Source organism: Scyliorhinus torazame, chromosome 17, assembly GCF_047496885.1.
Source record: "Scyliorhinus torazame isolate Kashiwa2021f chromosome 17, sScyTor2.1, whole genome shotgun sequence".
In the NCBI taxonomy this organism is placed as follows: domain Eukaryota; kingdom Metazoa; phylum Chordata; class Chondrichthyes; order Carcharhiniformes; family Scyliorhinidae; genus Scyliorhinus; species Scyliorhinus torazame.
The window spans coordinates 115,619,757-115,634,314 of record NC_092723.1 but is presented as its reverse complement, the minus strand read 5'-3'; the positions used below and the strand labels follow the sequence as shown (position 1 = coordinate 115,634,314).

Below are 14,558 nucleotides of genomic sequence, written 5' to 3'. Positions count from 1 at the left end.
GTGCAGCATAGGAGGCCATTCTGCCCACTGAATCTGTGCCAGCTTTGCTTTTGGAGTACCCAATTCATTTTTTCCAATTCAGGGGCAATTTAGCATGGTCAATCCACCTAATCTGCACATCTTTGGGTTATGGGGGCGAAACCCACGCAAACATGGAGAGAGTGTGCAAACTCCACATGCACAAGTGACCCAGGGCCGGGATCGAACCTGGGACCTAGGTGCTGTGAGACAGCAGTGTTGCTCACTGCGCCACCGTGCTGCCCTTTGTGCCAGCTCTTTTGAAGAGCAATTCTGTTAGTCGACTGCAAACCCTTTTGACATGGATACAAGGACTTTTCTTCCCAGCCCAGCCAAATATTTATTCAATTTCCAGAGTCCCTACAGTGCAGGTCACCGTTCGGCCCATCAGATCTGCACCAACCGGCTGAAAGAGCACTCTACACTCGTTTTCAGAAGGACATTTTGTCAGCCGAGCGACTCACGGACTAATTTAGTCTGACCGACTCGAAAAATTCCTCATGTTCATGTTCAACTGCCAATTGACCAGTTTCTGCGCTGTAAAATTCTGTTGCTCCTTGGCAAAAGGATTAAACTGACAATTCAGAAATCACTCACTGGTGATGAACACAGTTGTGGATTTTTTTTTGGCATATGCAACATTTGTTTTATTTGACATGACATTCCTCAAGTTACACAAATGGCATGTACAAAAAGAGAGAAGTTCAAAATAAAGTGGAATACAGTGTTACTTCTACAAGATACATTTGGGTGGAATGATTCAACATTTGAGAGGTGAAACCTTTAAGCTGGCACCATTTTCATTGTCCTGATAAATGAGGGCGGAACGTTTTCCTGACCTTTTAGAACATCTGAAGGTGTCTTGACACAGAAGCAGAATTTTGGATCAAGCAATTCCTGAATTGTCTGCACAGCATGGTGTAACCAACACTTAAAAAAAATAAATCTCATTACTTTTTGGACCATGCACTAAAATTCAGTAAATTTTAGATAAGGCTACCATACACTGGAAGGCGAATGTTAGCCTCAGAAGTTTCCTCATCCCAATTGAATCTGCTCCTAGGACAATACTCAAGAGGTTCCACATGAATAAGATGTGGGTTTTGGCAATTATTTTCCTCCACAACAAGTTACAAGACCACATGCATTTTCCATAAAGTACATTGCTCAGTGATTGCAGAACTGTATTGAGATCCTACCATGGACCACTAAAAGTAGTAGTTTATAACTAAATGCCTGTCCATTTTTCACTCAGTACCATGAAGCTTCTTTTTTTTTTTAAAAACCTGCCTTAAAAGTTCCAATTCTTTTTTTTTTTTTTTTTAAATAAACCAATATGTATGATCCAGAACTGGATTACAATTGATTTGATAATTCAAAATGAACTTGGTCAGATCTTGGATCCATCTCAGATCAGTTCGCCAAGAAAGTAATTCTGACCAAAGATGGGCATTTTTCAAATGACTGCTCCAGTTTTTCCAGAGGATCCACCTGATTTGGATTGTTAGGATTTCCAGTTTAGTCTGCTATATTGGCACATCATAATTTAGTTAAGACGAGGCAGGGCTCCCGATTTTCCAGTTCTAGGAGAGTTAAGGCTTTAAACATTCCAGAAATAACCCCATTACAAAAAAAAAAAAAAATCCAGTAGCCATTAGATCATTGGGGATGAGCTAACAAGACCACATCACCACCTCCAGTTATAGGCTAGATGGCTGTGTCCAGTGTTTTGCCCAATCTGAGCAGCTAAGAAACATTTGATTTGCGATTGTGAGGCATTAACTGTTGAGGAATATATGGAACTTATTTGATGGGTGTCTCTTCCAACTTTTAAAGAACAAACATATGGCTGAAATAAAAATCAGTTACTGGAGGCACTAGTCTTGTGCTTCCAGTGAGATAGAAAGTCACATACACATGGAATGCACTTTCCAGAGAACATCACCGCATAATGAAAGCAACTTGCTGAACTACAGATTGGATAAACAATAGGAATGTACACACAAGGCCAGCTTTGGTCATTCCACATCCATAGTTATTTGGGGAGATAACATTATTAAAATGTTCTACAGATCCCTATACCATTCTCTTGTGCCAGCTTTTGTTCTTTTTCTGAAGATACCTAGAACCAATGGATATAACTCAGACAGCATCATCTTCAGTTACAACGGAAACTAAGGAGTTCTGGTGACTGGGTTGAATTGTTCCCTGTAAGAATGCAGTTAGCTTTACATGCCACAGGCAGGAAAATTGCTCAATCCCTGGAGAGGATGAGTGTACAGTTTGTGCTCAAGTCCTCATGAACTAAACTGCCTTATTGAAGAGGATGGGCTTTCACAGTGGCCATTGAGATCCAGTATTGAGTCAGCACAAAGAGCTTCCCCCCTCATCAGTTGCACCCTCTCTCCCTTCACAAGGGGAGGCAAGTGGCCATCAAACTCCCAGCCCGGCAAGACCAAAGCACTTGTGAACATGGCTGGCAATATCAAAGCAGCAGTTAGTGCAGCAGCTGCAATCCATGGCCAGTGGCACATGAAGCAGGTCGTAACTATAAAACTTTGGCCATGCCAAAGTTAGATATCCCAAAAAAATACACCAACACACAAAAAAAAGGAATGCTAATGGGAATGTCACGTGGTAGAATTGAATTAGACAGCCTACACAGACCTAGAGATATCACATCCTTCAATAGCAACTACTGTCATGATGAATATAGAAAATCTGCTTAAAAAATTGTTGCGATATGTTGTGAAATGCAGGCAGGCATTGCAACCCATGGTAGGACTACTGCAAAAAAAATAAAAAATAACGCCGGAAAGCCACATTTATATATAAAGTGCATTTAATACTCCCAGAGAGTTGAGGAGTCAATGCCATCAGCAGATGCCTTCAGCACACCAGCATGATCCCCCTTCAAATATTTCCCATCGATTTTAATTGCAACTTTGTTGTAATCACAGAATTCAAACAGGAAATCCACAGGTTGATCACTGCTGCTGGTGACAGAGGAGTCACTTCCAACCATCCAGTATTTCCCAGTAGAATCTGTAAAGGAAATACAAAGACATCATGAGAACCAGTCCTGACTCAGAAGAGCAAATTGTATCAAAGCTAAATTGAATATACAAAACGTATACACCATTCAAGTTAGTCTCAGTTAGTCTCACACCTGCATCCATCTCCTGATTCAAAGATTCTGTAATTATTGTAGCACGTTGTGGGTAGCAATCACATGCTATATTTGAGCTTTAGGTTTAGCCCTTGGCGCTTAATATTAATAAAAAATAACTAATCCAGGTAAACAGCAGGAAGACAAGTGTTTCATTTCTACACTCAGGGAATATCAGTGAACTGGTTTAAGTTGAAAAGGTAGCTCAGGTGACTGAATAGTAAACAGGTTCAAAATAGCTTCAATTTGTTTCCCTCACACCTCTGATACCCACTAGCTAAAGCACAGCCTGATTTGGCACAGGTCTGACCTACCACCTTTGTGAGGAAGGAGAACGAGGAGATAGTGTACAACTGGTCCCTGTGCCGCCGTAACGTGCACAAGTGTGGCTGTCAACGAAGAACAGGAGTGGAGTCACCTGTGATGCCCTTCGTGGCAAAGTCCACCTACATATACTATCCAGACTTAAACATAAAAAACAGAGTGATATCCCAGTATTCAAGGAGCCATATTCTGCAGGAACACGCACCAACCGGATCATTTACCTTTCAGTCTGTAAGCACCATCATTAAGCTCTAGCTGGAAGACATCATATGAGGATCTGTTTGCGTCCAAGGTTCCAGTTACCTTCCGGCACCCAATAAAGCCATGCTCTCCCCGAAGGGCTATAATAGGCCTGTTAATGAGTTTCATTAAGAATTCTTCAGTCTCCGCTGGAACAAAAAGAGGAACAGGTGAATATTTCAGGGTGGTCACTTCAGTGAAAAGGTATCAGAGAGCATCTACCCTTTTGGAAAAGCACCCCCGTAAGGAGTCAACATATTCAGGGAAAGAAACATGTGGAAGAGAAAACAATAAGGAATCTTAGTCCTGTAGTTTAGAACAATCAGGGGATGGAATAATCTAACTGGATTCAGTTACGCAGAATTATAGAATCACTTCAAAATGATATGGAAGTCTCCACCAGAAGGTTGAGGAAACAAACTTCCAGTTCATCTGCACTGGAGAAAGTATTTTAACTAAAACAGTTATTCAGGATAAACATATGACTCGAGAAGAAAAGTAAGTTTGGCAGATGCAAAAAACCTGTCATAGCCATCGTATCATTTAAAAAAAATAATAAGTTACTTGTTGCCAGCAAATGGCACCTAGTACCAGTGCGCAAATTAGTAGGAATTGCTCGATGAAAAGTAGCCCCTCTGCTATCCTGGTCAAATATGATCAACTGTCTTGATTTACAAAGATGTGGAGGCAAGTGAAAAACATCAAATTCCCTGGGGAGTTACAACACTCCTTGTCAATACAGAAACATTGGTTTATCTGTAACAATCTCTCTTTGCCAATATTAAACCCAAGAATTTCATAACCCTATACTGCTTTGTGATTTGCAAAAGGACCAAACAACTAACAGCTTCCTACTTTAGCAACAAATATAATGGAACACCAATCACCAATTCATGGAAGGTTAGAAAGAGACTTCATAACTTCTGGGTCAGGAAAGGAACATGCTCGTAAAAATCTGCTGGCTAATGAGAACAATACGAAGTCTTACAACACCAGGTTAAAGTCCAACAGGTTTGTTTTGATGTCACTAGCTTTCGGAGCGCTGCTCCTTCCTCAGGTGAATGAAGAGGTCTGTTCCAGAAACACATATATAGACAAATTCAAAGATGCCAAACAATGCTAGGAATGCGACCATTAGCAGGTGATTAAATCTTTACAGATCCAGAGATGGGGTAACCCCAGGTTAAAGAGGTGTGAATTGTATCAAGCCAGGACAGTTGGTAGGATTTCGCAGGCCAGATGGTGGGGGATGAATGTAATGCGACATGAATTCCAGGTCCCGGTTGAGGCCGCACTCATGTGTGCGGAACTTGGCTATAAGTTTCTGCTCGGCGATTCTGCGTTGTCGCGGGTCCTGAAGGCCGCCTTGGAGAACGCTTACCCGGAGATCAGAGGCTGAATGCCCTTGACTGCTGAAGTGTTCCCCGACTGGAAGGGACCATCCCTGCCTGGTGATTGTTGCGTGATGTCCGTTCATTCGTTGTCGTAGCGTCTGCATGGTCTCGCCAATGTACCACGCTTCGGGACATCCTTTCCTGCAGCGTATGAGGTAGACAACGTTGGCCGAGTCGCACGAGTATGTACCGCGTACCTGGTGGGTGGTGTTCTCACGTGTAATAGTGGTATCCATGTCGATGATCTGGCACGTCTTGCAGAGATTGCCATGACAGGGTTGTGTGGTGTCGTGGTCACTCTTCTGAAGACTGGGTAGTTTGCTGCAAACATTGGTTTGTTTGAGGTTGCGCGGTTGTTTGAAGGCAAGTAGTGGGGGTGTGGGGATAAACTTGGCAAGATGTTCATCGTCACCATGGACCAGTTGAACCAGGAACATTCCTCGTCACAATGGACATCTCGGCACTCTACACCAGCATCCCCCATGACGACGGCATTGCTGCAACAGCCTCCGTACTCAACACCGACAACTGCCAATCTCCAGACGCAATTCTGCAACTCATCCGCTTCATTCTGGATCACAACGTCTTCACCTTCGACAACAAGTTCTTCATCCAGACGCACGGAACAGCCATGGGGACCAAATTCGCACCCCAAACGCCAACATCTTCATGCACAAGTTTGAACAGGACCTACTCACCGCACAGGACCTTCAACCGACGTTATACACCAGATACATTGATGACATTTTTTTCCTTTGGACCCACGGCGAAGAATCACTGAAACGACTACACGATGACATTAATAAGTTCCATCCAACCATCAGACTCACCATGGACTACTCTCCAAAATCAGTTGCATTCTTGGACACACTCGTCTCCATCAAGGACGGTCACCTCAGCACTCGCTTTACCGCAAACCCACGGATAACCTCATGATGCTCCACTTCTCCAGCTTCCACCCTAAACACATTAAAGAAGCCATCCCCTATGGCCAAGCGCTCCGTATACACAGGATCTGCTCAGACGAGGAGGAGCGTAACAGACATCTACAGACGTTGAAAGATGCCCTCGTACGAACGGGATATGGCGCTCGACTCATCGATTGACAGTTCCAACGCGCCACAGCGAAAAACCGCACCAACCTCCTCAGAAGACAAACATGGGACACAACCGACAGAATACCCTTCGTCGTCCAGTACCTCCCCGGAGCGGAGAAACTACGTCATCTTCTTCACAGCCTTCAACACGTCATTGATGACGATGAACATCTTGCCAAGGTCATCCCCACACCCGCACTACTTGCCTTCAAACAACCGCGCAACCTCAAACGAACCATTGTTTGCAGCAAACTACCCAGTCTTCAGAACAGTGACCATGACACCACACAACCCGGTCATGGCAATCTCTGCAAGACGTGCCAGATCATCGACATGGATACCACTATTACACGTGAGAACACCACCCACCAGGTACGCGGTACATACTCGTGCGACTCGGCCAACGTTGTCTACCTCATACGCTGCAGGAAAGGATGTCCCGAAGCGTGGTACATTGGCGAGACCATGCAGACGCTACGACAACGAATGAACGGACATCGCGCAACAATCACCAGGCAGGAATGTTCCCTTCCAGTCGGGGAACACTTCAGCAGTCAAGGGCATTCAGTCTCTGATCTCCGGGTAAGCGTTCTCCAAGGCGGCCTTCAGGACCCGCGACAACGCAGAATCGCCGAGCAGAAACTTATAGCCAAGTTCCGCACACATGAGTGCGGCCTCAACCGGGACCTGGGATTCATGTTGCATTACATTCATCCCCCACCATCTGGCCTGCGAAATCCTACCAACTGTCCTGGCTTGATGTAATTCACACCTCTTTAACCTGGGGTTACCCCATCTCTGGATCTGTAAAGATTTAATCACCTGCTAATGGTCGCATTCCTAGCATTGTTTGGCATCTTTGAATTTGTCTATATATGTGTTTCTGGAACAGACCTCTTCATTCACCTGAGGAAGGAGCAGCGCTCCGAAAGCTAGTGACATCGAAACAAACCTGTTGGACTTTAACCTGGTGTTGTAAGACTTCGTACTGTGCTCACCCCAGTCCAACGCCGGCATCTCCACATAATGAGAACAACACAGCTTGTGTTTATTCTGATTTTTAAGAATGAATGAATTCAATTGCGTGCCACTATTTTGAGCAAGAGTTTTTATGTAACTCTGTAATGCTTTACAAAAGAAAAGACAAGCAGCTAAAAGCAAACGGTTATATTTGGAGTTCTGACAATAATGGAGCCCAACTAATTTTAAACTTCCTCAGGAGTTCATTCTTCTTATGCTATGCACTTGTCAGGTTAAGGAGAAGAACATTTGGATGGTCGACATAGTAGTGCAGTAGAAACGGCCTTTACAGCAAGCTTGAACAGGCAATGCTAGAACATAGGGGCAGCATTCATTTGAATCAGAACATCATGTGTGACCTTATGATGAGACAACGTTTGGAGCGATAGAAAGAATTTAAACGTTATTGATGACCCCAGGAAGGCAGGTTAGATCGGAGAATGGCAGACTTGATAACTTTATAAGAATTAGAAGAAAGGAGGAAGAAATGTATTATACCATAGGACATAGAAGCAGAATTAGGCCTCTCGGCCCATCGAGTCTGCTCCGCCATTCAATCATGGCTATTATTTTTCTCATCCCCATTCTCCGGTCTTCTCCCCATAACCTCTGATCCCCTTTCCAGTTAAATGATTTCCAGTAGAGGTAAGGGAGAGGCGGTAGGGGGCGTGGGGGTGGAGGTTGGTGATGTTGTACTTTTAACAGTACTAGTAAGTGTAAATTTATCTTTTGTGGTGCAGTCAGACAATTATTTTTTGATTGCGTACAGGCCAAGATGGGTCAATAATATTAGCAATTTTAAACCATTCCAGAATTTACTGGAATAAAGGTCCTATGTGGAAAGCTTCAGAATGAAACCAGGGCAACCTCCTAGCACAATATGCCACAGTTAGGGGGTAGTGTTGGTGGTGGGGGGCAGGGGACAGGGGGAAAAGAAACAATCATTGTTTGATTTCTCTTGGAAAATGAATTGGTGCAAAAAACAAAAACAAAACAAGTGTACGAGATTAAATGCAAGAGTAGAAAAGGAAATCAAGAATCAAAGATAAAAGTTGCTGGGCTGGAGAAGCAAAGTTCAGTGAGACACTAAAGCAACTGAGCAGAAGTTAGCAACAGGTCAATAAATCAGCAGTGGAAAAACAAGGTGTGTAAAAAGGCAAAGTTTCCTCCATTTCTCCTTAAATAGGTAAACCCATAAAGCAAGGAGACTATGGACTGCACACCAATGTCCATCTCTCCATGGCACCACGTAAACACTGCCTCATTTAGGACAGTTTGCAAACACATCCAATGCTGGGTGCAAGGAGGGAAGGTGTAAAGAAGTTAGAAGCAACAGAAATGCCTACCTACTTTGGAAGCCTGGACTTACCTGGTGTTTCTACGCTAGCACACAGCTGCCCATTCCTTTTAGCTGCCACATATTTTCCATTGGCAGCCTTCAGAACAATCCTCTGCCCACGCCATTCAATTTCAAAGTAGCAGTTGCCATTTCTGTGAAATAAAATGAAAAATTTCTTGTAGCTTGAAACAAAAATACACTGAATTTCATTTGTTTTGATGCTTTGCAGAGATCAAAGTCCTCATTTAAAAATTAAATTAAGTGTCTAAACTTTTTTAAACAATAAATTCAGAGTACCCAATTAACTTTTTCCAATTAAGGGGCAATTTAGCGTGGCCAATCCACCCAACCTACACATCTTTGGATTGGGGGGGCAAAAACCCACGCAAACACGGGGAGAATGTGCAAACTCCACACAGACAGTGACCCAGAGCCAGGATCGAACCTGGGACCTCAGTGCTGTGAGGCAGCAGGGCTAACCACTGTGCTGCTCCTAAACATTTTAAACTTAACCCATAACCAGCCAGTGGTAGACCTTTGCCTCAGTCTACCTGATTCAGCCCATTCTAAACAAAAGGAACAGCCACACACACTGTTGGAGACCAAGCTTTTGGAATTTTAATCCTTGCCTTATTTTCAATTGAGTTTGAAGATGCATAAACAACTACAATGCCAAATTTAGGGGGCAGACACACACACACACTGAAGCTTCAAAGATCTTTCCAAAAACTGCGGGCTGACCTCAAGACCAAGTATAAAATGTACACTGCTGGTATAGTGGCCACCATTTTGAAACAGACAAAATAACATTTGTAATTCATATTAATGTGGCATGATTTATTGAATGGACAATTGTACAAAGTGTTTTAAAACTGTTAAGGGCGGCATGTGGCGGTGGTTAGCACTGGGACTGCGGCGCCGAGGACCTGGGTTCGAATTCTGGCCCTGGATTACTGTCCATGTAGAGTTTGCACATTCTCCCAGTGTCTGCGTGGGTTTCATCCCCACAACCCAAAGATGTGCAGGGTAGGTGGATTGGCCACGCTAAATTGACCCTTAATTGGAGAAAAAAATAATTGGGTACTGTACTTAAAAAAAAAATTTTTTTTAAAAGCTGTCAAGAGAGAGGCGTTATGCCCTGGCAGTGTCGGGGTTGTGGGGCTCCTTTTTAAAAAAAAAAAGTTTTATTTGATCAGCAGCCAAGGTTGCTGGTAGGGCAGAGTCATTCAGAGTTTGCCCCACCAGCATTTTGTGGGACTCTCCCTTTCCACTTTCCTTCTAGGTGTTTGAATACACTGCAGGAAAAGCAGATAAGGCAGACGGCAGGATGCCCTCCACTTTTCCTGCTGGAGACAACGCTTGAGAAAATTCCACTGGAGATCTTACGGTAATCACTGAGCAATCTGGTTCTGCTGCAACGCTAAAACATTTTATTCTATGAAACAGTTACACCATCCAAGCTATTGCTCTGAAATCTTTGCTAAACCTGATGTTTGAATTGGCCCACTACATGTCAATGTAACCATTCTGATACATGCTTCTCAAGATCGGGCCGGCGGCACACCATTAACACAGCGGGCGAAATTCTCCGGAAACGGCGCGATGTCCGCCGGCTGGCGCCCAAAACGGCGCAAATCAGTCGGGCATCCGCCGCCCCAAAGGTGCGGAACTCTCCGCATCTTTGGGGGCCGAGCCCCAACCTTAAGGGGCTAGGTCGGCGCCGGATGAATTTCCGCCCCGCCAGCTGGCGGAAAAGGCCTTTGGTGCCCCGCCAGCTGGCGCGGAAATGACATCTCCGGGCGGCGCATGCGCGGGAGCGTCAGCGGCTGGCATTCCCGGGCATGCGCAGTGGAGGGAGTCTCTTCCGCCTCCGCCATGGTGGAGACCGTGGCAAAGGCGGAAGGAAAAGAGTGCCCCCACGGCACAGGCCCGCCCGCAGATCGGTGAGCCCCGATCGCAGGCCAGGCCACCGTGGGGGCACCCCCCGGGGCCAGATTGCCCCACGCCCCCCCCCCCAGGACCCCGGAGCCCGCCCGCGTCGCCTTGTCCCGCCGGTAAGGTAGGTGGTTTAATCTACGCCGGCGGGACAGGCATTTTAGCGGCGGGACTTCGGTCCATCCAGCCCGGAGAATCGCGCAGGGGGGCCTGCCAACCGGCGCGGCGCGATTCCCGCCCCCGCCGAATATCCCCGGCGGGGGTCGAAGAATCTCGCCCAGCATTCTCACATTGCAGCAGTTACTTAGAATGAGCAAATGTTACAACTTGTAGCTTGAAAGTAGCTACGAACATCATTAGTTTTGCTGAAGGACCCATTTCTGTTTGGCACTCACCATGCCACACATGGTCTTCTCTACATGGTCGTGTCTTAAGGTCCTGTGCATCAACTTTGCAACACAGCCTGTATCACCTGCTTGGTCCCATGTGCCAACTTTGCATTAGCCAAATAAAATATGCAATTCCAGGGTGAGAAATTGAGATTGACTACTTTCATAGCTGAAAGATGGAGGGTCGACTTGCATAGAAAGCATGCTTTTTAGCACAGAAAATGGGGTTGTTTTAAATGCCTCAATCTACGCTACATAATCTACTACAGATACCAGCTGCATTAGGGAGGAAAAAGCCAATCTTAATTTACAGGATTTGAAGTCAGAGTTGATATTGCTAGTCAAAGTTAAAGTCTTGGCAGTTTCGAAAATTCCAGTTTAGGCCCGATTTTAAAACGATTTTAAGATTATCAAGAAGATTTAAACTAATTTTATATTGTGCAAGTTCTAAACCTTTCCCCACCAGGACTTAAACAAAATCGGTAGTTATCAAATTCTTATAACCGGATCATTATAAACTCAACCATATTCATTTCCAAATGAAACTGGAGCATATCTGCTCATTACTGTGGTTCAATAGAAGATTATGTTCCCACCACATTTTATTTCTTCAATATCATGCAGACTTAAAAAGGGAGGAAGTACTTCAAACGAAGGTGCTTGACTGTTGGTCAGGATATAGAAAGGTTGTAGCAAAATCACAAGTAACTCGACTACAAGTCTTCTCAAATAGCGCACAACTTATATTTACATTTAGAAATACTTTTTAAAAAATTTCCACCCAGATTTAAACATTTAGAGCTCATGATTTTGATCAAAGACAAGCACAGAAAGTGGTCCAAGAGACAGCTTTTCATAGTAAAGCTGGATGTATGTTTTGAGGCCCAAGTACTAAATGTTTGTGGATTCATAAATTAAGCAAAATGTCATTGAATGTGACTCAATGGACAGTTGGTGACTGCATACTGGGTTTCTGCTGAATTATAAGCCCTGCAGCTCGAGGCTTATTACTGTATTTGTATCCACTTACTTTGTCGAGGCAGTAGACTGCACTCCTCCATTAGATGTCAGCGTCCAGTATTTTCCAGTGCAGGTTCGGAAAGCACACTTTTTGGTTTCTTTGTTGATTTCTAATTGGAAAGTTTCCTGGTCACTTTCTTCATCCTGGTTTGCAGACAGGTCCATACCTTTCAAGAACAAATTGTATATCAGGGTTCAAGGGAGGGTCAAAACTGATAGGAATCACTCTCCACCTCCAAGCAAACAGATCAAATCAAACCGGTTTTACAGTAGTCAGACTGAAACCAGATACACACACAACCATCTCCCAACATGGAGTAAAACAACCCCTACAATTGGGGCTGGTTAGCTCAGTTGGCTGATAAGTATTTCAGAATAATGCCAACAGTGAGGTCGAGATTCTCATTCAAGCCGAGGAAGACTGGATACCTGGAGAACGGAAGACAATAGCAAACAACCACTGTCAAAAAACTGCCACAGTAATGGCCAAGGATGAAGCATCAGCAGACAACAAGCTAAGGGCAGCACCTGGCACAGTGGTTAGCACTGCGGACACAGTGCCTGGGACCCAGGTTCAATTCAGCCTTGGACGACTGTCTCTGGAGTTTGCATATTCTCCCACATCTGCGTGGGTTTCTTCCAGGTGCTCTGGTTTCCTCCCAGTCAGCTTAGGTGGGTTGGCCATGATCAATGTGCAGGGTTACCAAGGTAGGCGGGGTAGTGGGCCTAGGTACTTTTTCAAAGGTTCGGTGGGCCAAGTGGCTTCCTTCTGTACTGCAGGGATTCTATGGACCTGCCTTTGGGCAAAGCAAACGTCAGGTTCAATACGAAAAGTACTGAATAGCACTGCTGTCTCACGGCACCGAGGACCCCAGGATCACTGTCCACGTGTAGTTTGCACATTCTCCCCGTGTCTGAGTGGGTTTCGTCCCCCATAACCCAAAAATGTGCAGGGTAGGTGGATTGGCCATGCTAAATTGCCCCTTAATTGGGGGGGGGGGGGGAGGGAATGAAAAGCACTCAATTAACATTGGGAACACAAAAAAAAAGGAGGTAGAAATGTGCCCTGGGTGCTATCCTATCCACCGTGTTATTTAGCACCTTGAGACAAATTTCTATTTCAAAGAATCTGAATCCACTAGGCTCAAGATCAAGATAGTTAATTGAACAGAGAAAATGGTTGTCAAGAATATAAATTTTTACCCTCACGCCTTCGAATAATAAAAGGGCCAAAGATCAATTTTTTTTAAATAAAGAAGAATGTAACCACAAAACCAAAATAGTGGTACTAAAATAGAAGATTTGGACAGACAAATGATAGCAATTCTAAGGGCAACAAATCGTTCAGTCCCATGTAATATATGTTTGGACTAACAATAATACATTTAATCAAAGACCAAAAATAGAATCAGCCTTTTTTTGGAGGATGCAAAGTTCTAATCTTCTCCCCTAACATTAAGAAACAAGTCACTTCTTTGTAGTGCAGAAAAAGGATGACATTAGCCAGCAAGACAACTCAACATTTCATTTAACATCGAGTGCCCCCAAAAGATTAGTGCTTTAGAAGACAAAAGATGTAACACACGTTTACACTTTTGAATGTAGAGTAGGAAGAGAAATGATTCATCAGCTCAATCACAGCACCATGTTAGAGGAGATCAGTGTGGTTACCGAGAGGATAGGCCCATGGATGAATGGTTAGCTGTGGAAAAATACAGAAATAAAATTCAGAGAGTTAACTGGAAGCCAGGGAGGATTGGCCAGTAGCTTCTTGAATTCCATTGATAAAACATTCCTCTCTTGCCACAAAACCAGATTATAGGGCAGATCAGCCAGTTGGAATCTACCAGTTTAATAATACTGGGGTGGGGGGGTAGAAAGGAGGAGGAAGAAAGAATGGCATAGCATTTAGCATAGCTTTGAAAATATTTAGAAAAATTGCAAGAAATTTGTGAGAACTGAAAAAAAACTCACCATTCTGCCACTTAAAAATTTTAAAGTTATGCCTTGCTCTTGAAAATAAAATTTCCAAAAATATTCAGTGGCAGCCAGGATAGGCCACTTCAAAATTATTTTCTTCCGTCTGCTCCAACTCTCCCACATCCAATGAATTTGGAAGGAAATTTTAAAATGGCTACAGTAATTTTGAAGAACAGTTGAAATGAGATTTGGGTGGAGCACTCTTTTTTAAAATAAATTGAGAATACCCAATTCTTTTCTTCCCCAATTAAAGGGCAATTTAGTGTGGTCAATCCACCTACCCTGCACATCTTTTTGGGTTGTGGGGGTGAGACCCATGCAGACACGAGGAGAATGTGCATCCTCCACATGGAATCAAACCCATGTCCTCGGTGCCATGAGGCAGCTGTGCTAACCACTGTGCCACCCTCAGTGGAGCACTCTTCAGAGAAAGCAGCTATACTAGTAGCTTTAGAGTCAAGTACAATTAGAATAGTGTTTAAAAACAGGCAAGTACTTATTTTGGGCATCAGCCAATAAACTATTTATACTAACGCCAACATTGTGTGGAAGTGCAAAAGGTGAAGGCTAGTGCTTTTGAATTATTTAGTTTTTCCAATTTCCCCCCCAGTCCATCGCATCTCATTGTCGGAA

The 14,558-nt window shown here is 44.0% G+C and overlaps 1 protein-coding gene across 1 annotated transcript in view; it reads right to left on the bottom strand.

Moving 5' to 3' along the window:
- Window positions 1-630: 630 nt before the first annotated feature.
- Window positions 631-14,558, bottom strand: part of fscn1a (fascin actin-bundling protein 1a) — a 34,545-nt gene continuing 20,617 nt past the window's right edge. The window contains 4 exon segments of the mRNA XM_072480927.1: window positions 631-3,063; window positions 3,733-3,900; window positions 8,632-8,753; window positions 11,956-12,112. Coding sequence (XP_072337028.1) covers window positions 2,861-3,063; window positions 3,733-3,900; window positions 8,632-8,753; window positions 11,956-12,112 — 650 coding nt within the window. The 3' untranslated portion in view covers window positions 631-2,860.